The sequence below is a fragment of the Acanthochromis polyacanthus genome, chromosome 17 (assembly GCF_021347895.1).
Source record: "Acanthochromis polyacanthus isolate Apoly-LR-REF ecotype Palm Island chromosome 17, KAUST_Apoly_ChrSc, whole genome shotgun sequence".
Taxonomy (NCBI): Eukaryota; Metazoa; Chordata; class Actinopteri; family Pomacentridae; genus Acanthochromis; species Acanthochromis polyacanthus.
Window position 1 is genome coordinate 4,852,407 of NC_067129.1, and position 23,755 is coordinate 4,876,161.

Genomic DNA, 23,755 nt, shown 5'->3' on the forward strand with positions numbered 1-23,755 from the left:
TCATTAAAGCTTGAGTGTTACTCGTATCACATGAGGCTGTTGTAGGAGATTAGTGTTGAGTGCTAGCTGGATTGTGCTGTTACTGGGCAGAAGTTGTGAATAATATCTCTACTTATCATAATCATCTTCTTTATTTGCAATTATGTAGCATGATGTAATAGGACAAGTGACACCAAAAACAAAAGTTTTATGACTAAGATGTCTCATTAGCATTAGTTGTACATATCAGTATATGACGATTAGTGTTTTAGGAAGAATTTCTGATTTGTTTTTCTTCAGTTGTCATTAAATGATGCTGAACTTTTCTTTAGAAAAAATGCAGTACTCCTGTATAGCACTCACACTTCCAGCCAATATCATTTAGTGGTTTTCAAAGCATTTCGAAAGCCAGAGTTTTTGTTCAATAGACCTTGAAAGTGCGGCTTTGACAAGTAGAGGAAGCTGAAATAGTCAGACATTTTGAAGCGAGTGTGTATGACGGAGAGAGAGAGAGAGACAGAGAGGGTGATGATAGGGGAGCAGGTAATCCCAAATCTCCAAAGTCTTTATTCTCAGGAGTGCGGTCTGATTCTCTGGCTCAGCTCAATGTTTCACGCTCCCAGCTGAATGTTAGTACACAGTATCTCCTGTGGCAACAAGCTCCTATTCAACCCAGTCTTCTAAAACAACATGCGATGAGCTGGCTTGAGGGTTAAAGCTCAGAGGCTTTTTTGTACCAAGATGATGCAGTGTCTTTGTTTTTTTTCTCTCAGTTTGCTAGGCTAAATCCCAGTTACAAGTAACACGCAGATGGAACACCTTGATGTATTGATGTACTACACATCAGAAATCCAGAAAGAATTTCAGAAGCTTTTGAGATTGATGCCTTGATGCCATAGAACAGAGATATGACATCCAGCATTGCAGTGGGCTGTCGACAGATTCTGCACCGCATAAACCAGATGAGAGATAAAAACAGAACCATATCAGAATCTAATCCACTTCTTTGTGGCCAATGCATTCTAAAGTCCCTCTCTGGTCATTGATTAAACCCCTGCAAACTCACCAATGGGTATCTAACTTACATTTGTAGCATTTTTTTTTTCTCACAAAAATCATTCCTCCCTGCTTTAAAATGGCTCAGATGCAGCTATGCACTGTTGCTTCCTATATAATATGTAGATTTATGCAGTCTTCACCTCTTTCTCTGTCCACCACTACCCACTCACTGCAGCTAAAGCACACCAGCTCACCTGTACCTTTTCTTCTTCAAACACAAAACTACTGATTCTAAACAATAATAATATAGATTAACACCACTGTCCCTTCAAACCTCATTTCCACACTGCTTTGTTTGGTGTCCATAGCTCTGTATGACATATGAACAATGCCCCCCTAGTGTTCAACACAAGGACATGCTTTTCATTAGCCATAACAGAGAGGCTCATCTTATCAGTTTGTACCCTCAGTTTTTATGGAGTATATGCATGGAGCGTTACTGCCACAAAAACAGGAGCAATGATGCATGCCGAGAAATAAGGGAGAAAGTTGTCTTGTCAAGTGAGTAGCCAGTTTTGTGAAATAGTTTGCGAACGGATCTATGAACAACTATACAGTGTGTAGCTGTGTGTCATCCAGGTCACATGTTCTAAATTACTTTTTTTTTCTAAGTTTACAATTACAAGTCCACACAATCAAGCAACAGAACAGGCTGCTTGCTATTTTCCCCAACTTACTGGCAATCATAGTCCTGCCTTTCCTTAATCCACTGGACAAGTTTAGATTTTTCAACACACTCGAGGCAATTTCTGGAAAGAGAATAAACCGAGTTCTGCAAAAACACTGTACATCATGGAAGTTCTCATTAGAATAAAAAGGATCCTTGATTGATTGGCATTTATACACAGAGATATACGGAAGCGAGGTCTTATGTCTGAAGTCTGAATCTGTGGTTTCAAGGTTGTTATCAGTACATTACAGTTTCAAGGTGGAAGTGCTCAGCTATGGCATTGACTGCTTTTTCCCCACATCATGCTCCATCCTGCAGATAATAAAAACACCATATGGACATGTTAATGAGATAAACAAAACTTGATTTTCACTAAAGGGGGTCTTTAATTAACTTCGGCATCACTTTAGACATCACACAAATATTTGTTTTACACATCAGATGCAAAATCTTCATACGATCTAATGCTAAGGATAATGAATACTAATCATGATGGAGTTCCTCTGATGTTTATCTCGGTTTTGCTAACATCTTCTGTGATTCTATACCTTTCACAGCCTGCGATAGACAATAAATGATTGAAGACAATACAGAACAATTTTTCCAAGGTTTAAATCACTATATATTGCACAATAAGTTTAAAATTTGTGATGGATAATTACCACACATCATCAAAATATTAACTGCTTTATATTCTCATGCAAGGATGACAACTCAAAGATATAAACTCCTTCAAACATATATTAGAGCTTTATTGCAGTAGGAGATAGAACAGTCATCACAAAGGCTGTGTTGAATCTAATTAATAAAGTAATAGATAAAATAGTGCAATTAGAAAATATTAGGACCTCAGATATTTAATACAGGTAGAGGGTCCATGGCTCAGCAGTAGAATTTAACTATTGCACATTCTGCAATCAAGTTAAATAAAATATGACTAATGAAAAATTTACCCTGGGTCGAACACGCTGCATAAGATATATCCTAAATTTCCGTCTTTGTGATTGCTAATTGCATTGCATTGCATTGTATTGTAATTGCAAACTGTGATCCTGATTTGAAATTGTTCAACTCTAGCCTGTGACTGTATTTAGAAACTGCTTATTGCACGTTTGTGTATTGCTCTGTGAAGATCTGCAACAGTCTGGGACAAATTCAGAGATGTCATGCCTTCTCAAATACCTCGATGTTTTACAACTCATAATGGACTGTGTTTACAAAGTTGCCATCACGAGAAAGGTCTGAGTAAACACTGCCTTGGCTTCTGTGTTGTCCCTCTTTTCTCTGCATTTGCCTTCGGTCACCTGCATTGTTAATGTGACAGCCGGTGTGTGCGAAAATGAGCAACACTATCTCCTGTAAACAGGCCGGTCACTTGAGGTCAGAAAGGATTCGGTTGGGGATCATACCCGTGTCATTCTCACTTTAGTTCTGCCCTGCAGCCTCTGTGCTACCCACATACAGTTTAATCATTAGGCATGCAGGAATTTAGCCTGAAACTTTCTTAGTTATTTCCAAAACTCCTGTCATGCTTGGAGGATCCATAATAATTTAGTAGTGTGGGGTACATGTGGTGTAGACAAAGTTTATTCTCCCATAATTTATTACACAGCGGAGAGAGAGAGAAAGAACTCCAGGGGGAAAATGTGCAGCAATTACTCAACTTCATCAACTCATCAGCAGCTTTTTAAAACCCCTGTTAGTGATTATAATGGAGCCAAGTTGCAGTGCCTATTTAGTTCTTTTTTCTGCTAATTAATCGGCCTTCATTTTGCTAAAGTGTAAAAGAAGAAAAGATATTTTCTACTGGTCAGTTAATAATGTGAAAGGGAGAGTCAGCTTAACCAAGAAAGCGAGTTACATCAGAATGAAATAAAAAGAAAATTGTCGGGGTTTCAACTGTGAAGCACCTTCTTCTTCTTAGTTCAGCCTATTTACATAAAGAGTCTTTAGCCTATAAATCAAGAACAGCACTCTTTGAAAAAAAGGGGCACAATGTATTTTATTCCAGTGAATCTTCTTTTTTATGGTCAGTCATTCTGTTGAATAGTCCCCAAGCCACAAGGACAAGGGACTGTTTAACTTTAAATGTAATGAGAGTGTTAGTGTTATTAAATCATACGGACCAGATTAGAGACACATATTAAACATAATGATGCATGTATTCAGATATTTTAGCTTAGATTGTAATTATTAAATTACAAAAAGCAAACTTCCATCAGTGTTATGTTACTATTGTAAAATAAAATGATCCTAGATCCCTGGCACTCAGATATTTGCAGGAAATGTGTTGATACGTCAGCCAAAACTCAGCTATATTAATCAACAAATGTTCGGTCATAATTCTCCAAAGTCAAGCCTCTGTCATGAGATAATAAAGAACCCAAAATATGAGCCATAAAGCTATCTTCTTCTCCCTTTAGTATGTATTTTAAAAACTACACTCTGAAGGGCATTCTTTCAAAGAAAAATTGCCCATGTAGATTGTTTTAATTGTGGCGTTTCGCTGCTCGGTATGTGCTTCAAGGTCTTAGTTTACATTACTTGTTAAACATTTTTAAAGTGACACTTTTAGTAGTAGCTTAAACCCCACTGACTTTTTATGTGCTACTCAGCCTTTAACAACCGTATTATAAAGTCTTTCATAATGCTGGAGGAGCTTTGTTAAGTCTGAGAAAATAATTCAAGTTACATAACTTGAATATGTTAGCTTGAACTCTGATATTTCCAATATTTCAAATTTTTGAACAAAATTGAAAATATGTGAGTGTTTGCCAGGCAGGGAGGGTCTCACAAAAGACGCAATTGAGTTGTCGTTAGAAAAAGTCATTATACCAACAGTATCCATAATATTAAGAATCACTTTATTGGTAATATTATGGGTACTATCAACCACTAATGTACTTATGTATCATTTTTCCCAAAGACAATTTCAAGGACATTATCCCCTCTGAAACTGTAGAACCTGCACCTCTATGTAAACAGCCAACTATGACTGGAAGCTAGAAACATGTCATTTTTCACCAGTTTATAATCCCAGAAATCAATGAATCATTAAATGATTTTTTTCCCAAGAGGTTACAATACGGAAAAAGATGGAATTTACATATTATAATTTGTTACTTTTGTTTTTCACTTGTTGCCGTATTTGTCTCCTAACTGCTTTGTCTATACACAGCCTGCAGTTCAGCCCAGTTCAGATGTAAAGCCACTGAATTTTTGTCACGTAACTCTTCTAAAGTCACGTAGCATAAGTAAATGTTGGTGTGGTTTCAAATGAGGGAGCAGTCTCGTCAGCGGTCAGCAGCAGCTCTAGTAGCCTCCTCAATTTCAGTTCCTGTGATCTCTTTGATGTAGTCAAGCCGACTCGCTGCAGGTCTACCTCTCTTTCTCTTTCCATTAACCATCCCTTAAATAAATGTTTTCTCAAAGCAGTGATGTCTGGTAACATGACCAAAGTAGCTGAGCTTCCTTGGAATGATGTTACCCCGCAGTGTTTTTTTCCGACTCCTAGCTCCTTGAGTACAGATGCATTTGTTCTCTTTTCTGTCCATGGTATCCTCAGGATCATGGGACAGCACCACATTTCAGAAGAATTCAATCTCATTTCATCTGCTGACTTCATGGCCCAGGATTCGAAGCCATTTGACACCACTGCAAAGGCTGTTGATCTCAGTAGCCTGACCTTCAGGGATGAAGGATGTTTACTTTTCCATAGCTTGGTCATGCTTTGCACTATGTTTCGGGCCATTGCTAGTCTTCTTTTGATCTCTTGGTTGCAGTTCCCTTTTCTGTTGATGTCCGAACCTTGGAACTCAAAGCTTGCCACCTCTTCCATTGCATCACCGTCCACAGAAAAGATTCTATCTGCATTACTGTGGCTATCGTCAACAACCATGATTTTGGTCTTTTTCACGTTCAACAACAGTCCCGTTTCTTCACTTGCGGTTGTCACTGCTCTCAGCAGGTCCATCAGTTCATTGCTACTGTTATAGACCAGGGTGGTGTCATTAGCATATCGTAAATTTGTTGACTGTTGGCCACCTACTTGAACCCCTCAATGGAATTCTCCAAAGGCATCTCTCATGATCTGTTCAGAGTAGATTTTTAAAAGCTGTGTAAATAAAATGCATCCTGGTCTAACCACTCTTCCAATGTCAAACCAGTCTGTCACCTCCTGGTCTTCATAACGTTTACTGATCAACTTTACGATGTGATTGGGAAAACTTGCTTTCTTCGTGATATTCCACAGTTTCTGGTGGCAGACACTGTCAGACTCCTTGCTGTAGTCGATAAAACAAGTACAGAGGTGCCAAGATGTCTGCAGGCATCAGGAATCAGATTTTTATATTCAAACTCTAGTGATGCACCTGAATTGGGCAAGATGCTGTTCTGCAAGGCATCTAAACCCAACAGACCCTGAGCTGCCGTTCAGTGGTTTGCAGCACAATAGGGTAGTTTTACGTCAACTCCCAGGTGTGAAGATGTAGAACTGTGTAAATATGATATATAGCATTGCTGAAAAAGAACATCTATGCTCAGCAAACCCCTTTTTGGATCAATATTTAAAAAATAAATAAATAAATGAAGGTCAAACTTTACATCATTTCTGCTTTTGCAACACAGGTGTAACTTCTTATCTTTGCTGGAAACAGTCAAACCTGTGCCATTTTTCTCCTTACTTGAGGCTGGATCCAGTTTTGTATTTTTCACTCCTATTTAATCATACAGTAGTTATTTGTCAGTTTATTTGAAGCTCTTTCTATGTCTATAGAGATTGTTTAAACAGCATCTGACTTCTACCAACACCACAATATTGTGATAGTTTTACACTTATCTGACAAATAACCACAAAACCGATTAATGTAAAGCTTGTCACTAAAAACCTGACTTTTTTTTTAGAGGGATAGATGCTTTAACTGAAAATAATCTCACTTGTGTTCACTGAAAGGCGGGAGCATCAATATGAAGTATTGATTTCGTTGTTGAGATGTGAGTACTGTCAAAAAAATATAATTTGGCTGAAGGAATCATGCTGTTTTCTATGATGCCTGTGATGTGAAGGTCTGAGGACGACCTGCTGTGTTCACTCTATTGGAAATACAGTCTGCTCCAGTTTTCCGAAGTGGGGAGTAACCCCAGAGGTGTTGTTAAGCAATTCAGCTACAATTTCAGCATTTTTCCACTTAGAATTATTGCTAGTCTTAAAATGTTATTAACTGATGGTGGCGATATTTATCAGAACTATTGTATTTTATTCAGTGACTGTCCTGCTTTACCAAAGTAGGGTATATGAAGAGCATTTTAAAGCAGCAGCTTCTGCTTTAAGAACCGCCGGAAAATACATTGCTAAACACATATGGGCTTCACAACCTAGTTTCTCTATTTTATAGAAAAGCTGCTTAGTGATCTTAAAAAATGTTATACGTCCCGCTGCATAATGCAACATAAGTCTTTTCATTTTGCCACACTTTTAAAGCCACATTATATTCAAACTGAACTCTGTCGTATATTATTGCAAAAACAGAGCTTATAACTGGGCTCCAGTGCTTTGTTTGAAAAAGAAGAAATAATGCTCTTGTTTGCTTCCTTTTTCTTTACAGAAGTCTCATTAGGGTTCAGTTTTTTCTCACATTTTGCTTCGTCCAACATTAACCTTCGTGTTTGTCTCTGAAGAAGAGAACACATTTTCACATCCTCTCCCGATTTTACAATAAATAATCCAATTCAAAATAGTGTACCTTCTGTTGTGCTTTCGACCGCTTCTACAATCTGAACTCAAGAGTCCATTGACATCTCTGACCTTGGAGGTGGTTTCTCTGGAAAATAGCCCACATGGGAGCTGCATGAGAGAAAATTATTGGTTTTTCTATCCCTTTATTCTGCAGCTCTAATCAGGATATTGTTAGTTAATGCTTACATGTGTAGACATCAGAAACTTGGCTTGGACTGCACATAGCTGGAGACGCATTCATGCACATTGAAGTAGTTTTGTGCTCCAACATGGACCCGGGCTCCCACATGGAGGGGCACCTCATTCTGTATTCTGTCTCTGTCGAGATGGACCCTCAGGTCGGGTCAAGCTGTGGCTCCTGCAGTGCAGAGTTCTGCTGCAGGCCACTAATCTCTCTTACCCTCCTCCTCCACAAGGCTGAAAGGGCTTTAAAACGAGAAAGACCACTTAGCCGACCCTGTCAGAAAATGCCTTCGCAGTTTACAGTAGGAGGCGTAGTCGGCGGGGAGCGAGACGGGCGGATGGGGGGTCGTTCCTTCTCTCCATAAAGATGAAAGATTACCCAGATTGTCAGAGATCTTATGCTGCTATCAGATGAGAGTATAGCTTTAATGAATTGGGTCTCATCTGGCCAAATGAAGTATGGGAGATTAGCTCCAGACTGTCAGCTTGTTTCCATTAAGCCTCTCAGAGCACGATGACTTTTTTTTGGCCTTTGAGACTTAAAATGTCCTCAGTTTTATCAAACCAAAGGGTGTAAGGATAAGATTTCTTTCCAAAGCTGTCTCTTGAACTTGATTTTCTAAATTCATCATATCTTGTCATCTTCTTTCATCACCCTTTTTTTCCAAGCTGTAATCTTTTAAAATGTACAACACACAGTTATTTTATACAAGCCACAAAGCACATAAACCTGCATATATGATAATGGCATTTATTAGTTTGGAGCAGGTACGAGGTAACACCAAAACTTGCCAAACATCTCATCGTCAGACTGATTCGATTTTCAGCTTGTTGCCACAAACTAATACGGTTTAAAATGAAAGTCACAGCAAATTGACTCTATTTTATTTTTAACTCCTTTTTCCCCTATCTTTTTCTTAAGGCTTTCAAACAGACTGCCACTGTTCAGTTGCACTTTTAAAAGGAGAATGTCATCAAAAACATGACCGTCTACAAGCTCTTTCATCATAGTCAGTGTAATTTGATAATGCCAGAAGGTCGCGGTATCTTTGACCTTCAGGAGTCAGACCAAGAGAAACATTGAAAAAGCTGTGGAGAAATGACTTGGAGTGTGACCAGCTTAAAAGCCGGTATTGGTGTAGTCTTCCTTTTAACTGCAATACTCCGAGGCGATTTACAGGCTTGACATTAAAGAAGCTTTGTGAAAAAAGTTGGTGATTTTGTTTCAAATGACGGAAACGGCCACGAGCACTGAAACGCTGAGTGTCTCTTCACATGATAAAAGTTGCTATCTGTGAAGTGTGGAGGCTAACCTTTAGGTAAACATCTCTGTCAAGCCTCCAGGCATACAATGAATCTGTTTATTTTCTTGACAGGTTCCTCCTGCCCTCAGGGACCGAACAACACAGTAGAGAGGGTTCTGCCCTGTCATTACCAAATTGATGCCAGTTCATTATTGAGCTTCGTCCTGTGTGTGTCAGCTGTCGCCTTGCAATGCACTCTGGTGCTTAGCAGCACCACCCACCTTAGAAATGGGCTCTGTTGTTAGCAGCCTGTTCCTGCAAAATTGGTCATTAAATAATGCGGGGGAGACAATTGTTCCCTTTAAATGGCCTGGGAAATGTGCTGTTCCAGAAGGACTGTGGTAGATCTTGAATAATATATACTCTTGACAGCAGAGTGGTTATTTTTGTGCTTTTTTTTCCCCTATATGTATATAAGATTGCCTCTCAAGTACTGGGGAAGTATGTTATTTTATTTCTATAAAGGTGTTTTCATTTATGATGGCTTTTTAAACCTGTTTTTTTTTTTTCTTTTTCAAAAGACAGAAGTGTAATTTAACTGTCCGTCCTATTGCACTGCGTTCTATTCTGGGAAATGCTGGAGATTGTTTTTCTTAAAGCAAGAGGTGGCAATTTCCTCAAATTATCATGCACTCACCATAAACTATGCTATAACTATTTTATTTTATTTATGGATAAAATAGCACTCGTGATTCTGAACTTCCAACCACCTGGGACTGTGAAATAGCTTCAGTCTTTCTTTTTTTATGCTTTTGCAGCTGCAGAAGGTGAGCAGGAACAGCAAGATCTAGCACTCAAATGCCACTCCATTGATTAATACAGCTTGGAACATGTTGGTTTAAAATGCTCCTTCTTGCACATATTTCTAATATAAATTTCCAGGCTTTCTGCCTTGTTTGCTGCAAAGTTAGCTGGAAAAGCAGCAGTACTGTAGCTTTACTAGCAAGTCAAGACAACCATGCAAGGAAGAGAGAGAAGCAAATTAAAACCATAAAGAAGACGAAAAAGTGAGATGAAAGCTTAACTGACAGGCAATGAGAGAGTCACAGAGATATCAAGAGTGTGAGAGGCTGGGCGAAGGACAGAGACAGAGAGAAATAGCTCGAGATGCAAACATGGCATCAGAGAGAAAATGAGACGGTGGGAGGAAGAGAAGGAGGCAGAGTGAGATAGAGAGGAAGGGGAAGTTGGAGAAGCAATGAGGAGTGGCAGCGGAGGATTCCTCTGTACCTGTGGAGGAGATTAAGGGTCTGCATCCAGTGTGATTAATGAGCTGGCCGCTGATTGCTCATCCCCACTCTCCCTCCCATGAATAATCACCACGCCAGCACTCTCAAAGAGAAAGCACAGATTTATGCATATGTGTGTGTGTCCATGTATGTGTGTGTGAGAGTGAATAGGTGGTTGTGTGTACACAAGATATGCAGGAAAGTGTTTGTGTGTGAGAGAGACGGTAAATGAGCAGGATGCATGTACAATATGTGAAAGCGATGTGATATACAGGTTATGCATAGGATTAAAAGGCTGAGTGCATAGCTATTGACTGTGGGAAAATGAATGTGCACGTATAGTATGATAATGGACATGCGATTAATTCAGAGTGTCAATGTGTTTGAAACATGGATGATGTATTTACTAATAGCTGCAGCCCACCTGCAGAGAGCAGCCCTCATATTGGATGGACACTGACACACCAAGATCATTTGTACGCACCATGGGCTCCCAGTGGGAGTCCTGTCTGCTACATGTGCTGCACAAACACACCAGTGTCATCATGTTATTACAGCTGATACTGAGGTAGCTAGCATTTAAAAATCTTTACTGTTCATATGCGTGAAATCAGTCAGGACTGTTTATTGATTATATTGAATTTTGAGGATGCTCCATGTGATGAAGAACCTTGCTGTTTTTTTTGGTATCTGTTTCACAGAATTAGCTGTTTCCCTTTGATGTTGCAATATATCTTGTCGTAGCGTAGGAGGCTGTGGCTACGGAGGGAAAGTAGGGCTTCCATTAATCACAAGGTTACTCCTGTCCACTTGTCAACGTGTCTTTGAGCAAGACACTTAGCCCCATAGTGCTCCCGATGGGCAGGCCAGCATCTCGGGTAACATCTCTACCTTCACTGTACATCTCTGAGAATAAAAAATAAACCCACCGTTCGTTGTCTGTTAGGATGAAAGTGCACTATATAAGATCAGTCTATTTATCTTAACGTTTCACTCCTTTCTCAGTTCTGTGGACATACAAGACACATTATATGACATAGTATGTGTATCGTACTGTATGTTGTGCATTTCAGTACACTAGAATATGTTTTTAATCAGCTGTTAATATTATCATTATTATTATTATCATTATTATTATGACAGAACCTTGAAGTAAAATTGGACCACATTTTTCTCGATAATACGCAAACAGAAATCTATAGTAGAATTTGATGCTGTAAGTATTCATTTAGATGCATCTGTCTTCATCTTTCTTCATATTCTGCACGTCAAAGACAAGTGCATACACTTCTGAGCACACCGTGATGCACAAACGTACTCTACATCGTCAAGCATCGGTGTCGGTTTCTTTGGTGCACTTACTGCTAATGGCTTCCAGGTATTTTTCCTGGGATTGTAGAAAGTGATTGGAAATGTCCTCTGTGGCGAGGACCCTCTGTTTAGAAACAGCTTGACACAAAACTATTGTGCTGCAACGCCTGGCTGTCTAAGATTGTCTGTCATCATGCTTTTTGGCGGTTGCATAGCAACAATCAATGAGAAAATCCATTTTGTTTCCTGTTTAAGATGTGACGTTAGTTAGAGGCGAACCTTCGAGCATAGCTGCTTTGAATCCTACAAGCCTCTGTTGGTGGTTTGGCAGCTTTGCAAGAACATGTAGGAAGTGCAAAGACTGGCAAATCAAGACCACTTACTGTAGCAGCTGCTTTTCACTCAGTGACGAACCTAATGATTAATGCCTGAGTCTTAATTTACCAAATGAGGAGGGTTTTTTTTCATGACAGTGACATATGAATAATCGAGGATGCGTATATTTGCATACATGACACATGAAGGGAAGAGGATGTACTTGCCACATGAGTGACACACCCCCCCCCCCCCCAGAGGAAGTCTCAAGTGTCATTGCTCTAGACAGTGAGGACTTAACTCACAGATGGAGCCTGTATGTATGTTTGTCCTTTCAGGTTTAGTAAGAGACATCAGATTGGCTCATACACCATCTATTGTTCTGATAAATCCACAGACTAAACCAGAGAAGAAGGTGAAAGTAAACAAGATGTCTTTACCAATGCTGGTCGTCCAGAATAACCTTTAATGCATGTTTAGTAGACTTGCAATAATCCTCAAAACATACAGTACTTGCTGCTCTTTGCTAATTAGCCCTCTCAACCCCAAGTTGTTTCTGGTCATTTTGTGGTCCCGACACATTTTTCCTCACTGTGGGATCATTTTTCACTGCAGAATGAAGTCTTGCACCTCTGTGGAAACAGCATAACTATGACTCAAAGAAGAGATAACTTAGGTGTCTTTTGTGCACAGTATACCAGCGTTGTTTAACTGTTTGTACAGTTTCTGGCTGTAGATTTTGGTGATTTTTTTTTTTTTGAGGACATCATGACTTTCAATACCATCGACACATTTTCTTGTTCAGAGGGTGACATGATTCTCCACTTAGTTGTTAAATATCTAAAAGTCTGGTTTTCATTTGTGAACAATGTAAACAATGATCTACCAAATATCTGTTGATCATTCTATCAATTAAAAAAAATGAATAACATAGAACTTCGTACATCCATTAGTTGGATAGTGGTTCAGCTGTTGTTTTCCTTACAGAACTGAATTTCACACTGATTTATGCATCTAGTACATTACAATGTTTTCCTTGTATTATATTTAGAGTGAAATACAGATATGACTGTTATTTTAAAAAAGGCAAATTTAGTTTTGCATCATGATTAACTTGCATCATGTTACCATGTTTCCAAAATGCCTTTAGAGGAAAATTCAGAGTTCAATTATGGTTTCTTCTGTTTTTCTATTAAATACTCACACTGTTGGGAGACTCAGCTCGCTGCAATTTAAAAACATTTTATCAGAGACATGTGGTCGTTATTTCATCATTTAAAGAACAATATTTTATGCTATTCTTCTTCAAGACACTGAGATACAAAATTCTGACACTGCTAAAACAATGGTTATCCATGTAACCTGGGAATTAAAAACAGTTTTTACCTGAATGTAGACCAATTTCTGGAAACATGGACATTGTTTCACCCACATATCAACAAATCTAAACAAAACTATGCCTGCTGGGTACCTGTCAGCTTGTTTTCTTGCTTCCTTGCCAGACTCACATGACTCCTCACATCCCACTCCTTGACCTGTAGCTCACTTTCCATCGGTCTTTTCCTATCTCCTTGCTCTCTGGCCCTTGACACCTCTCTCGTTCCTTCTTCGCGTCTACAGTCGGGATGTTATCTGTCTTACCCTCTAAAAAAGTCATGGTGTTCTGCTTCTCTGCTTTGTGGCTTGATGTCTTATTCCAGCTCATGAGGGGCTGGTCTCATACAAGTGGAAAGGGACAACTCTGTGAGCTGCAGTGTTGAGCTCACCACATTAGTTATTCCCTGCGAGATCCTCTACGTGCTCTGCATCAAATTTCTCTCCTCCTGACTCACATGCGGGCACATCTTTTTGCTTTTATTATCCTTGTTGTGTCAGTCTGTTTTTCGGCATGTCTTTTGCATACTTGTCCTCTTGCATTTGAACTCAATTTTTGTCCTATTTGTGATGTTTCCTACTTGTACTTTCTTTATTCATCCTATTTCTTACATCCTCATCTCTGTATTTATTTATTTCTTCCAGTATTTGGCTTTGCCTCCTCTGCTCTCTTTACTTTCTTCGCTCTTGCTCTCTTTACTCATGTTGTACTATATAGCACTCCAGAGCGAGATACAGCAAACCTCCCTGTTGGCCCTGTCAGCCTATCTGTAGCTTGGTTAGCAGCTCTGATCGATCAGTGGAGCTCCTGAATTCCCCAGAGAGTCAATTACTAACTTACACATTGGTGCTATTTTGGGAAAAATGGGGAAAGTGTAGGAATCATTAACTAGCTAATGTCATGACAACCTTCCCCAGCCAGCCGGGGCAGAGCAAGCACTGCCTGTGTATGTGCAATTTGTCTGGGCGATCTGAGAACAGGAGAGAACACGGGAGGATGTTTGAACAGTTTTTGCCGAGTTCCTCTAAAAGTAGGAATAATCTTCGTGGTTGAGTAAAACAGAATTGTGGTACGGAGTATCAAAACTAGCATTCAATGCTTTACAATACTTGTATCCTCAATTTACTTAGCAGATATTTTGTAAATTAAGTCCTTATTTTTGTGAATTTAAGCTATTTTCCATTTAAATTCTTATTAATGGGATCAGTAATTTTAGTATTAATGTATTTGTAAAGTTTATTTATGCTCATTTGTTGAACCTGAAAGATGAAGATGGTAGAAAAAATATTCTCAAGGTCAAATAGTGTGTAGTGAATAAGTGTAGTTAGTAAGGCAAAAATCTAGCTTTTCACTTTATTAACATGTCGATCTGGTGATTTGTTATGCCGGATGACATGTTATGAGCAAACTAAGCAGTCAGTAGAGCTGAGCTGAGTTTTATCACCTTAGAATTGCACTATACTAATGATGGAAACACAGATTTTGACTTCTGGGGTTTTCCCAGTCTTGTCAGTTTCCACGGTGGGCCTTTCCTTATCATGATTCTTCCTTGTCTCTGGGTTAGGGTTAGGGTTACCCTGTGACTCTCTTCGACCCAGTTTCCCAAGAAAAGTGACAGCACAGTCATCATCAAATTTTGTAATTAATTCTACACACCTGTTTCTCATCATATAAAAGGGCATTAAATTTTTTTCTGTCCTTTCTTGGTTTCGTGACTGTAATCTCAGTAGGTTGAGTTAGGATGGCCTCAGGAATAATTTCATGGTGTCAGGATTAATTTCACAACCGGTCCATCTCTCATGAAGGCAGATGTGTTTTTTTTGTTTTTTGCATCAGCAGAAAGTTTGAAAGTTGTGACTGACCTCATATAAGGTGAAGCTGCTCATATTTGAATTGACAGAATGTTATTTGATTTGATTTTGTATGTAGACAGCAGTGTTACAGCTCTCCATTAGGGGTTTTAAGCTGAAGGTTATCTTTTCACCACCATTAGTACTGCCTCACAGCAGGGTAAAATGAAAGTTTTCATTCTAGTACCTGATAAACACAGTTTTATCTAAAGCTCACCAGCCAATATTTTAAAACCACACCTATTAGGTACGCAAAAATGCCAAGATGATTCAGAAATTCAATAGTAGAGGTCGACGGTATGGGTTCTTCATGCACAATACCAATATAGATCATTAGCTATCAAGGAGACCAGTAGTTGATATTTGAAACCAATATACATTTGCAGTAAAAGTCAAAACTTATTGGAAAAACACAAAACTTCATTGAAATGGCAAATGTGCTTAATTCATATTTTTTATCCAAAACCGGTCAAAAGAAGCAATGATACTTACATTGGAAAAATGCTAAATATCGGATCTGATACTAGACTGTAATTATCGTAAGCATAATCAGTTCACCTCTCTTTAATTCTAACTTATTTTCTCTTTTTCTGTTTCTCCTTCGTGCTGATGGTCATTTTAATAGCAAGTACATGACTCTGGAATTCAACTGGTTTCAAACTTGGATTTTAAAGCCCCCATGCAAATCAGTTACTTGAGACTATAGTTCCAACTTCTTTGCACCAGTGCATGCTTATTTGTGACGGTCCATCCCTCATAGCAGTTAGTGTTTTATCTGCCATAGTCTATTAATTACCGCTTGTACTTTGAACAGAGTCAACTTTGAAGAGATTTTCCTCACCAGCAGACTTTTAAGTGGCGGCCTTAGTACTCTACCTTAAAAGAATCAATAGAAAGTTGTGTTAGATGTCCATCTGAAAAGTCAACTGCTCTGTAAAGACATAGAAAACCACACAGGTCTTGCCTTCATGCACTGGATTAAATTCAACGTGAGCAGTGGTCTAGTTGAAATTCACAGTACCACCTGAAACCACCCCTCCAAGTCATGTCAGATCAATGCACTTCATCCCTCATCTGTCCACATGGCACTCAAAGCCTGCTCTGCCACCCAAATTACCGATCTGCTGAATTATAACTTTGTTGGACCTGGCAGTGCACTGTACCCAAGGCGTTCTGAAATATCACTGACAGACCGAGCTGTCAGGCCGAATATATCTATCACCTGGAGAGCTACGTGAAACAGACAGCTAATATCCTGAGGTCTTTTACAACAGCGTTTGTCAAAGTCTGTATCCAGACAGGAAGTTCGCCACAAACATTTCAAAGTCTGTTAGCCATCTACTTCAAATCTATTTGGACAATGAAATATGTGAATGCAGAATCGAAGATTTCTTGTGATATTGGCATCATCTTTGTTGCTGTCATAAAGGTCCTAAAAGCCAGTGTTCAGAGCTACTTCTTCATATAGATTTGTGAATCATGATCCTGTAGGCTCTAACAGAATGGGTAGAGACCTAGAGAAACTAGGTGTCTGGAAACTTTAAAAAAAAATGTCACTGACTTTCTACTATCCAGAAGCATTCTGATAGTAGGTAGTGATGGAGAAATGTGACTTACATCAGTGTAGTTTATTCTTTATCTACTCATCCACTCCATTTGTGAGCTAAGAGAAGCTCTGTTTGGAAGACAGCATGCTTAGCATACTTTCACATTTATACTGCTTTGTTAATTTTAGATTTAAAAAAAAAAGCAGCACCATGGTGGAAGGACAGTTGCAAAGTCTTAGAGTTCCAAGATGACTGGTAGACACATCTTTAGGCAAAATAAAATCCAAGGTGACTAACAAGAAACCTATAATGAACTGATTGAGTTTATGGCACTTGAGAGATGCTACACATGAAGCAAAACAGTCTTAAAGCTGTATATCTTCAGATATTACTTCCGTACATAACTAGACTTACCTAGAACCTCACTGTCATTTGATGTTCAGAACTTTTCTTGGGAAAACTAATAGACTGTATATGAAAGATGGATGGAGCCTTAAAAGCAGGGCTGCCAACTCTCACATCTCATTTATGTAAAGATTAAACTTCAGTGTCTTTCATTGATGTTAAAGTGCAGTTTTTCAAATGTTTGTTGCTCATGCTCCCGACCAAACCAGTCCAGGTGGAAGACAATGTGAAGAGAAGCTCCAGAGGATGAATATCACACATTTACGTTGGAAATAAATGTCCTTTAATTAGACATTGTCATGCAAAAGTTGGATTTCCCTTTAATGATGTTCAAATCTTTGAGAGTTTTGTTGATGTTGGTTTCTAAATGTTTTCTGACACTCAGCTCCAAAGATTAAAACCTTTTACGGCTCACAAGCTGCAACAGTTCACACATAATCAACTATCTTTCTGACTAAACTAAGATAAAAGGTGAAAAACAAGACACATACAATTTTAATTCAGTTTTATTTATATAACGCTAATTACAGGTGAAATTGTCTCAAGATGCTTTATTTTTATATTTTTTTGTCATATTCAAAATATGACAACGTAAGAAATTTAAACCTTTAATCTAATCCAATTTTTTATTTGTTTTTTAAGAGACTAATGGACAATTAAAGTAACTTTCTCCACTAAAACTAATAAACATGAGGTCAAATAGAAGGAACAGTTTTAAATCCTGCAGTGCCACCATGACAAGAATAAACTAAATCTGCTGGTGGATTCCATTAAAGTCCTCATAAATGATCATAAAGTGTGATACTAAAGGTTTGTGGTGCTAAAAATCCCAAAGTAAAGATATCAAGTTGAACATCTGGATGGAGGTTGATAAAAGTTGACCTCCCTTCATTTCTCTGGAGCGACTCCATGGATTTTAGGGATGCTGGTTAAAGACCTGCTCTTCTAGTCGTCTTCCTTCTAGTCGCTGTAAAAAGTCACTCCATCCTCACCGACTTCAACACCTCTTCATGGCATCTTGTTCTGCCTCCGACCTAGTGGAAACTCCAGAAACTCGGGAAACCTGTCGAGACTCGGATTTTCAAAAAACTCGTCGGGCGGGGGAAGGTGTGGTGGGCGGTGGAGGAGTAGAGGGGGGCAGTGGAGGGAGGTGGGGGCGTAGAGGAGGGAGGCCGCCACCCACCTCCCCACCTACTCTCCGCCCTGACTCCACCCAGATTCCGCCTTGGCTCCACCCATGTCATCACTTTATTAGGAACAGAAACTACGATGTCAAAGGGACGACGAATTTATATATTTTTTTTTATCTGATCTGTATCTCAGTGAGTTAAGGGATTGCCTATGGAGCTGCAGGTTGCCGGTTCAAAACCAGATCTTTTTAAATTTGATCAAAATCCTGACAAAGACAAAAAATAAAGAGACCAGTGGTAGGTCTTGAACCTGCTACTTTCCATTTGGTAGTGCCTCTTTTTACCCTCTGAGCTACTCGCTCAGATACTAGTTCTTCTTTTTTTGCGCATTTATCATTATTTTTTTTGCCATTTTCGAGTTTGTTTTTTTTTTACTTGAGTCTCGACTCGACTGTTTTTCTCAGGAGGTTGGGTTGGACTTCAACCTTTGTGCTGGAGGGTTGAACCACACTTCCCTATTCTTTTCCTGTTCCTGTTTACAGTTGTGTCATTTATTCTGAGTTTACAGTCTTTATTATTTATTTTTGGACCTAGTTAATAAGTTATTCACCCTGCTCCTGTGAGGTCCAGTCAGACCTGGCGTCGTCCTGATTTTAGTCCATGTCGCCCTGCTCCTGTGGGACAGAGTTTAGTGTCTGATTGTAATGGCAGAGTCTAAGTCAGCTTTATTGTCAGTTCTACTCCATGCGTACACATACAGTGAACTGAAACTGCATTTCTTTCTGACTCTAAAACATGAGAACTAAAAGCTATACAATCAAACATAAGAGAAACACAAAAACAACAATCCTAATCTAAGAGTGCAAATTGGCATTTAAAGCATTAAAGTGACTTAGTGTTAGACAGTCTATGTAATTCTGTTCAATGAATGGATAATTCATATGGATAAGTTATGAAGATATGTTCTGTTTTTGCTTCAGCACTTTTTATTGTTTAGTTGACTGATGTGGTCAACTTGAAGCTGTTGAGTGCATTAGAATCCTCCAAGAAGATGTCACAAAGTGGTTGCTGGGGTTATTTCAAATATGCATATATTTATGGAAAATAATGAAATGTGTTGTGCACGTCCAGCCACAGAACTTTCATCTATATTTTACATGAAGAACCATTTTCAATACTCCCTGCTCTTGCTCTGTTTTTTTTCTGCTTTTTTAAGCTCAATGTTTTTTAATCATCCCTTAATGTTATCTCTCTAATAAGATTTCAACAGGCAAAATGTTCTTAAATTACACCAGAATGCAGGAAATAGGATCAATAATTTTCAAAATTTTCTGGGGGAGGACCCCCACACCCCCTGTCAGCATCCCACACAAACCAAATCTCACTCTAAGGTCTGGTCACAAGTTGGCAGCCTTGTAAAAGTCATGGCAACACTACAGTGCCTGACATCTGCATTATTAATAACAGCTAGCAGGAGGTAAATTCTCAGGTTGCGACTAAAATTCCAGTTGTATAGAAGATTATGTGAAAATAAACATACTTTGTCCTTGTTTTTTAATAACTTTTTATTACTTTTTGAGTACAACAGGGTGTTTAATTTGTAATTTATACTCGAATTTAGAGTATAATAGATGATACATGAGGATATTTTTGATCCATTCCTCATTCATTTACGTCTGGTTGCAAAAGACAAGACGGCCACGACAAAATTCCAAACTCAAGGCTTCTAACCCATCTGTTTACAGTCTATTGATTGCCTTATTAATCAGTTAATGCATAATAGTATTTATTAAATACTTACTGTGCAGTGGACCATATGTATAGTTTCAGTATGGTTTGGTGTTTTCTGACATATTCAGTTTGCTCAGGGAGTTGCTGTCTGACTTTTGTTTTGACTGGAATTCTTTAAGTGATTTTTTTTTCCTTTGTACTATTGTGAAACACAATATTATCTATGAATGTTCAGTTTCCAAACAACCCAGGATTTTGCTCCAGTTGTTTCTTTAATTGTATATCCTTTCTTTATATATCAATTCAGTTTAGTTTTATTTATATAGCGCCAATTGACAACCTATGTCATCTCGTAGGACTTAACATAGTAACATATCTGTACTAAAAGGTCATGCAGCAGTATAGAGGCAGTTAAGAGTCTAGTAAATGCTCTGTGTATGTATGTGTGTGTGTGTGTATACGTGATCTGCTAAGTGTTATGCTTGGTCAACTCCATTAAGATTTCTATCAGGTGTCTGTGTCACTTTTATTTATCGACCCAAGAATATCCTGTGCCCAATCCAGTATTGACTTAAGGTCACATACTGACGTATATCATGTCAGCGCCGACGTGCCTGAATTTTATAGTCCCACAATATCTCACTGCCACCAGCATACCTGTCCCATCTTTTTGCTAGTGATGAGTCTGTACAGATAAAAAAGGAAAAGACAATCGGAGAAAGGAACACAATTGGGTTCCATTCTGCAATATGTTACTCAGCTTGCTTTACAATAAAGGCCATATTTTAATGTAGAGTTAAAGCACAGTTTAAGGTGCCAGTGAGAAAAAAGGATCAGTAAATGGCAAAGTTTTCAGACTTTCACTGCGACTGCATGTAGATTTTGTGCTTTGCCACAGAGCTTGGCGACAGATACTATTTATGGCGCCAACGGGAACCAGTGAAGAATAATTCTTAATTTGCCGTAAAGGTGAATTGAATTGGATGGCCATTTCAATGAACATAAATTTCCCTTAATGAGAAGAATGATATTTGGCTAGCTGTGTGTCCTCTGACACGTGGTCTTTTTTCATGCTGGAAATCCTTCACTCCAGGACAGCTGTTTATCCTCCCCGGTCCACTAGTAATGAGATGGATGCTTAGAAATGTATTAAGCCTGGCTACAGTTCCACTACATCAGCACACTCATTCTGATTTGTGATTTTCTCTGAAGCCTTTTTTTCTCTTCTTTCTCCATCCTCTCCCTTTTTTCTTAATCCTTTCTTCTTACTATTGTCTCTTCTTTGCCTCCATTATCCCTCTCCATCACCGATAATTTCTTTTGATTCTCTCATTCCAACAGAGGTTGTCCAGTTGAGCCTGGCAGAGGACCAGCAAATCAGCGTCTCCACGGTAACGGTGGGCCTGAGTGCCGTCCTTACCTGTGCCATCCAGGGGACGCTGCGCCCACCAATCATCTGGAAGAGGAATGGCATCATATTAAACTTCTTGGACCTGGAGGATATCAATGTGAGTAAAAATTGCTGTCATCTTCATGGTTGATGTTGCTTTTTGTTGTTGGAGTTGATGGTAAAGAAATTGACTGTTGGTTTGTTAATTCAAGATGTTCTATACCCTGCAGCTCATGCTGTTGGGTTTTCATTTGTTGATAAGGTTTTAGATATGGAAATAAAGCTGCAAGGGCACTCAGACAAAGCAAACACATCAACAACAGCAGACAAGATCAAGTGCTTTGTCCTGCAATTTTAAAGATGTCAAACAGACAACTTGTCTGCAACAAATTGCAATGAAAACAGTATTAATAGTTGTCATCCCATTGGAGTTATGTTTGTGTTCATCTGATTAAAAGTAACTCCAACTTCCACACTCTTTAGCTCTTGGTTTGCTTCCACTATCTCCTGAGAAAGGTATTTGATTCTTACCCCCTAGATTGGCATTTTTTTTGTCTACTTTCCTGTCTGTATACAGTAGATCGTAAACAACTCCGTCCTCCTGCTGAAAAGGAGAAGGGTGCTGTGAGTGAACTAAATAGTAAAGTCCTATAACTATAAATAGTGCTGATTCAAATTCTGAGTCACAATGAGTGGCTGATTTAAAATTACACAAATCATTGAGTCAGTTATACTACATAAATCATGTTTATAAACTTAGAGTGAAGCAGTGATGCTCAGTAAAACCCCTCATCTAAATCTGAGGAGCCCATAAAATTCCCCAACACTGTGCACAACCTTAAGGTCGGTTGTATGTATATCTTATCAAAACGGTTCTCTGAGAGACTTACGTGGACTGCCTAATTAATATTTGATCAACTTTAGCAGCATGGGGGCACAGTTGGGGGGCTTTTCATTTTGACTGAAAACAAAAAGTCTATTAACATCTTTTTAAAATTACAAAATCACATTGCTGCTATTGAACTGTAAGGAGTTTTTCAGTTAATTTCTAATCACAAGCACATTGTTTCGTCTTTGTTTTTGCACTCTATAGTACTTGTAAAATGCTCATCACAGATCTGTGATCTTGGGAGGTGTGCTAATAATCCTATGTTCTTGATTGAAAAGAACCTCTTACCATGTGAAGCCTGATTATCAACCAGAAACCAACTAAGAAAGAGAGAGTAAATGGAAGGCTGGGTGGCAGGCAGATAGGTAGAAAAAAGAAGAAGAAATGAAATGGGGAAAACAGCGATTCCTTAGCACCCTCCATGAAATGGTACAATTATAGCCTGCTCACTGCTTAATGAACTATGCAGCCATGCGCCTGTTTAGACACATCTGCACAGGTGACAGCACAGCGCCGGCTTGCTTTATCCACTGCCGGATCACAGTTCACTAATTGCATGCTAATGAGTGGCCTTGTTGGTCTGCTGTGATGATGAGCCGATAAACAAAGTCAAGTGTTAAGGTGGAGACTGGAGGAGAGGTGATGGCAACAGAGGTCCCTCGGGCTCTTGACCGCGCATAATGAATTTCCACAGAGCTCAGTGATCTGAGTGCAGGAAGGAGAGAGCAGCTCTGGCTGTGTTTCTTTTCATTTGGTCAAATCAAAGAAGAAACAAAAATATCCCAAAATCAGTAATAGAGGTAACATATGTGCTTTGGCTGAGTGGAATGTCTGTATAATGTGAGAAATTGGACATTTGAAGCAATATGAAAAAGTTTCATGGCTAGTTGGTCCATTTAACCAGCTCCTTTGGGACAGTGATGTAAGGTCCAAAACATTTTGTATTTTAAGTGACTTCCTGGCCAAATAGAAGATAAATAAGCCACTCAGTAATGAGAATTTAGATATTCTCCATACTTAGCATTCAACATCCAAGTTGATTCTTAGATTGTAGTTTATTTAGATGCAGTGAATAGAAATGTGTAAATGTGTGTGTTCTATATACAGCACAGTAATATATACAGATGCTAAGCAGTTAATAACTAGGGATGTCCCGATTTTTATGCTCCCAACTCAAATCATTTCATATTTAATATCTTCCCATACAATTTTTCTAGATTCTTTTTATACATTTACAATTCACGTATTGCAGATTAGCTGTAGTAGAGCATTATGGGAGTTTAGTTGGTGAAGGAACACCGTGATGGAGACTTGGATGAGACTTACTCATCTCCAGCCCATAGATGAGTATTAAATTAAGTTAAATTAAAAGAGAATTTCTACATTTCAGTGGAAGATCCTATGGCCATTTATTTGGTCTTTTTATCGTATTTCTGCAAAACAACAAACACAAACTAGGCGTAGGTTTGTGTCAGTACCGATAACTTGAAAAACCCCATCCCTAGCAATGTGAGCAAAAAACACCAATAAAACGGCAAAAGTTTGTTTCCACAAACAAACTCCAGCTCTGCTTCATTCCATACCTATCCTACCTTGATGATGTAGCCCCTTTGCCCTTCATCCCTCCCCTCATGGCATTCGTCCAGATCTCCCA

The 23,755-nt window shown here is 38.8% G+C and overlaps 1 protein-coding gene across 1 annotated transcript in view; it reads left to right on the forward strand.

Annotated features, from left to right (window-relative positions):
- Positions 1–23,755, forward strand: part of fstl4 (follistatin-like 4) — a 232,697-nt gene that overhangs the window by 170,110 nt on the left and 38,832 nt on the right. Inside the window, exon 7 of the mRNA XM_022190937.2 lies at positions 21,164–21,330. Coding sequence (XP_022046629.1) covers positions 21,164–21,330 — 167 coding nt within the window. The remainder of the gene's footprint in view (positions 1–21,163; positions 21,331–23,755) is intronic.